Consider the following 8,419-nt stretch of genomic DNA (forward strand, 5'->3'; position numbering starts at 1 on the left):
CTACTGAAATCCGCTATGCTTTGCTGACACTTGAACTTTTCTGCTTAGAAATTCAAAAGAACAAGGTCTACTCGCTATGTTTTTCTTTGAATGAATGTGTATGTTTGCATCAATGCATGTGGGCAATATTTGGTGTTTGTTGCCAAATACTTCGTATTTCACTCCTTAAATAAATGTATGTGAGTGAAATTAAAATATTATTACTACTTCGTATAAGTTTAGTGAAATAACAAGAAGTGATGCTTGTGTGAACAGTTGACTTTAAAGCAGTTATATGTAATATGACTTTCATAGGGCAACTTAATTGCCACCTTTTTCTAGCTAAGGAAAGGCAAAAATTCCAAAAACATTCACTGCTAATGACTTCAGAAATGTGGTTCTAATATCTCATCATTCCTTGTCCATGTCTAGTTATTGTTCTTTGGGAAATGATATACTCACCTATGTTCATGATGTCTAGTAATTAAAACATGAGTAATGCTTCGTAAGAAGAGTTTTGAAGATCAAAATTGATGATATATATGACAATTAATTGGATGCAACCGCGCAAATGAGTTGATATATAGCTTGATACTCTTGTGAACAACTACTTTCGGAGTAGTCATAATAAGAAATAAGGTTAATTGAAGTGATAAAGCTATTCAAGTGGAATAACTTATTTGTCAAAAAAAAAAATAAAAATAAAGTGGAATAACTTAAGTGGTTTACTTTGTTATTCATAATTAATGTGGTTTACTTTGTTATTCATCATTAATATAAATACGTAATTATCGGGCTTGTTTGACATTGTTTTTGGTTTTCAAATTTTTGTTTTTTTTTAAACAAAAAAAACCAAAACAGAAAACAAGAAAAAAATATTTTCACTTTCACAAAGTCCTATATGTGCCTGGCCACATCGTGTGACCAACCACTATAAGGGTTACTTTGGTAGTGTAATGTGGGTTACTTGGTCAGTGTTAAAGGGGTGACTTGGTCAGTGTTATAGGAATTACTTGGTCAATGTTATAGGGTTACTCAGTCGAAATTAGAGGGATTACTTTAAGTGGTCACACAGTGTGGCCGGCCGCACACAAGATTATTTATTCTACTTTTTAGTTGTCAGTTTTCGAATTTATCATGATTTTAATAAGTTTGATTAATTTTTAATTCATTATATGATACTTCCTCCGTTTTTTTAATATTGCACCACTTGCCTTTTAAGGAAGTATCACAAATATTGCACCATTTCTATTTTAGGAAAAGAAATACTTGTGTTCACACTACAAATATCAAATATATCCTTACTTTTCAACACATGATAATTTAGTTTATGTATACCATCACATGGGCAATCTTGTACTTTTACCTTTCTCTCTCATCCTTTTTTCCAATACCAAAAATCTTGTGCCAATCTCCTATGGTGCAATAAAAAAAGAATGGAGGAAGTATATATCATAGATTTTCAAAAACAAAAAACCAAAAAAAGAAAACCACACTGTGTAATTACTCACTTTTTTGATGATTTTTTTCAAAAGATATTCCTTCTTATAGACTCCGTATGGAATTTATAAATTGGTTTCCAGCAAATTTGAATCAACACATCAAACAAATACGAGTAAGTACTTCGTATTTGAAATACCACCATTTTTCTAAAAGGAAGGCCCCGTTCACTTCACCTTGTTTTTGCTTAACTAAAATTATTTTTACTAAATTGCAATTATTTTTAATGATTTTCAGTTAAATTTCTTCTTTAAAATTACTGAAGTTTACTAAACTGAAAGTATTTTTACTGAATATTATTTTTTTAAGGTGAAGTAAACAAAGTCGAAGTATATTTCAAACTAATTCATAGCTATACAAGTTAATCTTAACAAAGTATTGTAAATATAGTTGCCTTGATTGTGAAGTCAATTTTAGCAATTTAATAAAGGAGTTAGCAATTTATAACTATCCATCACGTATCCTAATTAAAGTATCATCGAACTTCAATTACCTAAAATCTTATATCAACCATAAAACATAATTATACGAAGTTGAGGTTTATTTACATAACTTAATTTACTAGCCTAACAAATACTCAAATTTTTATGGCTGATAGCAAGTACTTGAAGTGGTATCATTTTACACACACGATTAATAGTTGAAATTAAGCCAATTTTCCTAAACTAAATTTATTTTATGAGATAACTTGATGATTAACATTATGACCACCAATGTCTTTAATCACTATGTGTGCTGATGGCCAATTGGCCCAATACTAGGTTCAACAAAGAGGCTTATTAATCCTGGTGCTCTCTGTACCCGGTAGAATGGTTTCGTAAGTTTTTCTTGGTTATTCCGGCTTCAATGTCAATATTGCTATGCAATTGGTGGTCAGCATCACGACTCCATATCTTCGCCCCCAACCACGTTACACAAGGTTGTTAGCTTGATGTTTGTGTGTTTAGTTTGTTGTGTCTGTTTGTTTTTGATACGCAATGTAAGTCCTCTATAACTCCATTATCTTACTAGAATTTTAAGCTACTTTAGAAGTGAACAGAGCGATCGACTGCATCATAGGTAAATATGGTCATGAGATGTTTAAGGATGAAATTATTAAGAAATTAGACTGTATGAATAGCATCAGAAGTCCTGGTTGCACAGCATACGCTACCGGTCTACCCCTTAGTTTTGCACTCTAATATTTCTTTGCTCTGCATAAAGGAAAATCCAAAGGCATATCTGTTTCGATTTATAATCGGCATTTTAGAGATTTCATAGGTATGGTGTTTTGGCAACAACCTTTAGTCAGAAATATCAGTCTTGGGTCAAGTTTCCTCTAGAATCCTGGTGCCCATTGGATTGGTTGGTTCTGCTAATTGATCCAAGCTGCCAAGAAACCACATCAGTTAATCCTGTCATTGACTTCCTATGGTGCAGTGACGCCATTTTAACCATAGTAAATGCATGGTGCTGTTATGAATGCTTCGGATGTCAACAACTCCTTCCTATAGTGGCGCCATTTTGAACTATAAACAATACATGGTGCTGTTATGAATCATTGAAGCAGCTCCGAATATGTCAACAGCTCCTTCCAATGGTGCAGTGACACCATTTTTAACCATAAACAATGCATAGTGCTGTTATGAAGCTGATTCGGATGTCACCAGCTCCTTCCAATGGTGCAGTGATGACATTTTAACCATAAACAATGCATGGTGCTGTTATGAAACTGCTTTGGATGTTAAAAGCTCAAGCTGTTCCGTACCTAGATCAGCTTTGCATTTGGTCCAAAAAGAACAGCCAAAAATCATTGAGGTAAGCGAAAAGAGGATCAAACAATAATAAGTGGAGGAAACTGCCAAAGTTAACCTCATATCTATTGCCTCATTTTCCTCATTATCCTCTAAAGATAATGTTGATGATGTAACATTAATCCAATCCATCACTCATGTTCTGTTTCTGTCCTCTTGTTCATCATCTTTGAATGGGTGCCAGAAAATTTCTTCACCAAATATCATAATATATGGATTACTAAATTCTGGATTACCAGAGTACCAGACCATAATGATATGGCACCCGTCACCATCCTCCATGACTCCATTGGGTTTGTTCGTTCTGATACATTACAGCACCGCACCACATCACATATCTTGGCACAATTCTGGATTAGCAGAAGAAAACTTTCGAGAATGTTGTTGTTGACGTTGATACAATATGGTCCTTCAAACTTAAGAACGAGTAACATGCACGTTAAAGATTACGTATGGTGTCGGAGAAACCACCTCTGCCTTTCCTTCCTCCAACGGCCTAGCAAAAACAGAGGCCATTCAATTAGATAGGTCACCACCCTCACAAACAAAAGCATCATAATCATTAGCACAACGCACATATAACACTTAAAATATACGTAGTATGTAAAATATTGAGTTTTAGTGAGGGAAGGAAATCAACAGCCTAAGGCTGCACAAACAAATGCCATTAAGTTTCACAATGCTTGCATACAACATAAAAGTTCCGAAATACAGTAGGGTAATTTATCATCTGCCATACAATCTCAAATGAAGCCATATCATAAGTGCATAACCTCAATAAAAAACACTAGTAATGCAAAAATGAGCCTTGTAAAATAATGAATTAAGAACCAGCAAATAAATAAAAAATAACCTACGTGTAATCCCTGTATAAAATTAAATAACCTTATTTCAATATAAACAACAGAGATGCAAAAAAATACTCCGTAAATAAGAAACTCAGGTTAGTATGTTACCACTCTGGAATATTTGGTAGGGCTTTCAGCTGGCAGAAGAACTCAAATTTTGCTTGGCAGGATACGTTGCAAGATCTGCCTCCACATGTTCCGGGTCATTCATAACCATCAAAATATATAGGAATAATATGAAGCCTCTGCCAATATGCAAACAAATCTAGCAAGTGAACTACTTCATTTTATTTCCCTCCTAATCTACTACCAGGGTAACAAGTCATTCCCAGCAACACCATTAGAAGATCCATCCACACATGATATTGCTTGGCAGCCGCATCTTGATGGCAACTGCTCAAGTGAATCAGCTAACAACTTGTCCAGAAAGGGGGGTGGGAGGAGGAACATCCAAAAGTCTTACGTGGACTGAGAAAAACCGATCAGGGTGGGGCAACCGCCCAAAAAAACACCTCAAATGCCCTTCTTTCCACGTCATCTTTGGAGGATAAATGGATAATACTAATGATGTATAACAATTACCATCAATTTCTCTGAAATCACCTCTTGTTTCGAGCATTGCACAATAAATTGCTCCCATCATCATCACTTTTTACTGGGTGCCAAAAATAAGAATATTAATCCAAATTGCTGAAAGCCACACCACTCCAATATTATTCTTCTCTACCAGCTGTAATGGGGCCTTTAAGCATTTTCCCCTGCTCAATGAAAACACCAATAGATGGGGCCTTTTTGATATGGGGCCCATGAGGTCCCCGGTGAAGTCGAAATTTGGAGCCATTAACACCTATGCTATGATATGCATGGATTTTAAGCAACCACATCTATCCTTCCTCCCACAATCTGGTAATAACAGAAACAACTCATTTAGATGGTGTCACAATACACCAAAAACAAAAGCATGTTGATAACCAGCATTTTAACATAGAAAACAAATTAAAAGATAAAGATCATCTGTTTTATGCCCAAGTAAAATATCAACAATAAAACCCTTCGCGTACACATGACATCAAAACTTCATCACAAAAAAATTTTAATTGACTCATTATATGCAAAAGCACAACAGAAAAAGTTACATAGCTTATTATACCAAGTAATACAAGTAGGTAGGAATCATAGGATGGATGAACATCAGTAATGTGAGTATGTGACTATTCAGAAGATATAAAGACTGGTGATGCGGATAATCAGCTAAAGATCTGACATGCCAGAATGTACGAGCCACATAATCAGCATTCAGCACACTTAGACTTACAAAATTGAATAATAAGAGAAAACCAAAATATTATTGCTTTTAGCCTAAATCAGAATGCATTGAGGTAGGTTCAGAATCAACAACTCATCCCTGAACCAATACAAATATCCATGACCAAAAAAAAAGGAATTATCAATGATCAGCAGATAGCATATTCCGTAACAGATAAAGAACAATTTGATCCTGAACAGAAAAGGTATCATATCAAGACCTTATATGATCAAGTGTGGCAATTCAAACAATGAAAGAACAGAAAATATATTTATCAAAGTCGTATGATTAACTTGTGTTAGTGTCAATATTGAATTGCTCACAGGCAACATTTGTTTAACTCCATGACCACAATGTTCTATAAACCCAACTCTTAGTATAAGATTTTCTTCTAATGATACAATTATGCAATTGTGTATTCTATGTTGGCAGGACTTAAGAGCAAGGTGACTAGGGCAGTTTATCCATAAAACAGTATAAGTGTATCATAACAAGTCTCTAATAGCATTTTCTTAGAGCTAGGCACCAATGCTCTAGCTCGTTGGAGCTCAACTCATCTATTTCCATACAAAAAGCTCAAGAAGATCAATCTACAATTCGATAATGTATAGAAATCACACCAATCAGAAAAAAGGCCGTCAGGCATAGTTCAAAAATCATCTTTAACCAAAAAAGGTAAACCTCAACTTCCCAATACTACAAAGTACCAACACAATCTTGTTAGTACTACTACATTGCAACAAAGAAAAACAAAGCAAAAAAAGTACTACGTATTAAGAAAAATGAGCACCAATAAATGAACTAGATTGGACTGGAAGCCGAAGTTTCCCCAATCCACTTAAATACACTTCTAATTAAGTACACTAATCGTCGAATATGATTCATATACTCAAACACAAAATCTTATTATCACAACTAAGGTAATCACATCCAAAAAAAATTCAAGTATTTAGAATACTTACAATACGTCCAAAAGAAATCATCTTTGATTCATTTCCATCACATATTCACGATATTCTGTTGTACTCCATAAGCCCTGCAATTGCAAAGTAGAAACATTAAATTAATACAATAAGATTAAATCATAAAAGAATAACATTATACATTCGACAAAATCTAAACTCAAAGAATATCAATATCAATAAATAAACCCCAAACTATAACACAAAGTACATAATATTTATATTAAACATATATTCAATAATAATTAAAAAGACACAAAATATCAATTACGTAGTACATAAATTAGAAATATTACAACAAAAAAAAATGAATAAATATGCCGAAATTCAGTACTTTCACAAAGAATACGTGTAGATAAGTAGAAGCAACATGTTGATACGTGGCATTTGTCAGATACCGTAACTAATCTCAGACTATACGGCGCCGTAGACGCCATTAACGCCTTAAAGACACAGATCAATACGACAAACCATCACACACAAAACGACATTCAATTCACAATTTGCAAGGATAATAAAAAATGAATATAATCGAAAAATGAAATTGAATTAAAAAAATGTACAGTAGTAAAAACTCACCCAGCGTTAAGATTTGACAGAAAATTTGGGCTCAATCCAAACTTCGCAAAAACAATTCTCATTACTTTTCGTCGTCATCATCATTGTATAATTTTTTTTTTCCTTACATCATACTACATCATATAATATACTGATATACGAAGTATATACTATACTTTATACTTTTTTTTTTATGGAATATTCTCATAAAAAATTAATATCCTATAACTTTGTTCTTCTTCAACAATTCCAATCCAATTGAAACTGAATACTATTGCCAATGATTTCCATTATGAATGAGGTAAACATGGCTGGAATTCCGGCAACAATGATGGCAATTTCTGTTAGCAGATTGTGCATAACGGACAGGATACGCCATCACTGGTGGCACAACTCTTGGCGAAGCAACTCTTGGAGAAGATCCGGCAGCTGAGAATGAAGATGATGGCGAAAGCGATTTCGGCGAGAGTGATTTCAGTGAAGCTGGAGGTGATAGACTTGATGTTGTTGTTGTTGTTTTTGATGATCGAATTGGTGAAAGGAAAGCTCTAACTTTCATGGAAGAATTTGATGGAATACGGTCGTATTCTTCGATCAAATTAGCGAGATCTTCGTCGGATTTGATGGATACCAAAGCATCAAGATCTTCTGTTGGTAGTTGACACCTTAAACTCACTGATTCACCGCATAATTCTCCCATCTTTTTCATCAATTCTGTAATCATAAACCGAATCATCCGTCAGCAATTTGCAATTTCTCAATTAACAAATTAATCATACACTTCATTATTCTGTCAAATTCATACTAAACTAACAAATTAAACTCACTGGAATCGCAATTGAATGACTAAAAATGCGATTAATTAGTCAATTTTACACTGAAAGTAATAAATGAAGCACAAAAACTAGGGTTTAGAAGAGTGAGAGAGAAAACTGACCAGAGAAAGAGGTGGAGGGAGGAACAGCGAGAACACGAGTATGGCCGCCATTGTAACGGAGCTTGCCATCAGGATAACGAGGAAGGATCTTGCCGCCATAACTGCAAAGGAATTTGATACTGGATTTAGGGGAAAGAGGAGGTTCAAGCGAAGGTCTAGTCATTTCTAGAGTTGAAAATTCCGTTGATTACTGTAACTGGAAATGTTGTTTGTTTGTTTGAGAGGAGAGAGAAAATGAGGCAGTTAAGAAGAGGAGAGAGGAGAGAGGAGAGAGGAGAGAGGAGAGAGAAGTGAGAAGTTGGTTGTGTGTTCAAGCCTATGGAAGGTAGAATGGAGGCGTTATTTATAGGACGAGTTTTGAGGTATAGTGTTTGGGAGAGGAGAGAGAAGAGGAAAAAGGGTTGAGGTTAAAACTTAAAAGTAGAATGTAGAAAGACCAATTGACGTAAGTTGGTTACTCACTTGGATTAGGATTTTTGTTTTCACTTGGTAGTGAAAATTTGAAAGGGATGGCCCAAATGATGGGCCCAACCTCA

General features: G+C 34.5%; 1 protein-coding gene across 1 annotated transcript; it reads right to left on the reverse strand.

Moving 5' to 3' along the window:
- Positions 1-7,006: 7,006 nt before the first annotated feature.
- Positions 7,007-8,207, reverse strand: LOC145641039 (RAF-like serine/threonine-protein kinase PRAF). Its single transcript, XM_081692236.1, has 2 exons — positions 7,884-8,207; positions 7,007-7,660 (listed from the first exon to the last, which is right to left on the reverse strand). Exons 1-2 carry the CDS (start codon positions 8,044-8,046, stop codon positions 7,218-7,220), a joined length of 606 nt encoding a protein of 201 aa, XP_081548362.1. The 5' UTR covers positions 8,047-8,207; the 3' UTR covers positions 7,007-7,217.
- Between the last annotated feature and the right edge of the window lie 212 nt (positions 8,208-8,419).

Source organism: Chenopodium album, chromosome 1 (genome assembly GCF_948465745.1).
Source record: "Chenopodium album chromosome 1, dcCheAlbu1.1, whole genome shotgun sequence".
In the NCBI taxonomy this organism is placed as follows: Eukaryota; Viridiplantae; Streptophyta; class Magnoliopsida; order Caryophyllales; family Amaranthaceae; genus Chenopodium; species Chenopodium album.

What these genes read in the sequence shown, in the direction of transcription:
- LOC145641039 (XM_081692236.1), bottom strand. Translation starts at nt 8,046, where the DNA reads ATGACTAGACCTTCGCTTGAACCTCCTCTTTCCCCTAAATCCAGTATC. An exon ending in TCCCTCCACCTCTTTCTCTG is followed by an intron (nt 7,661 to 7,883) that starts GTCAGTTTTCTC and finishes TTATGATTACAG; the next exon opens with AATTGATGAAAAAGATGGGA.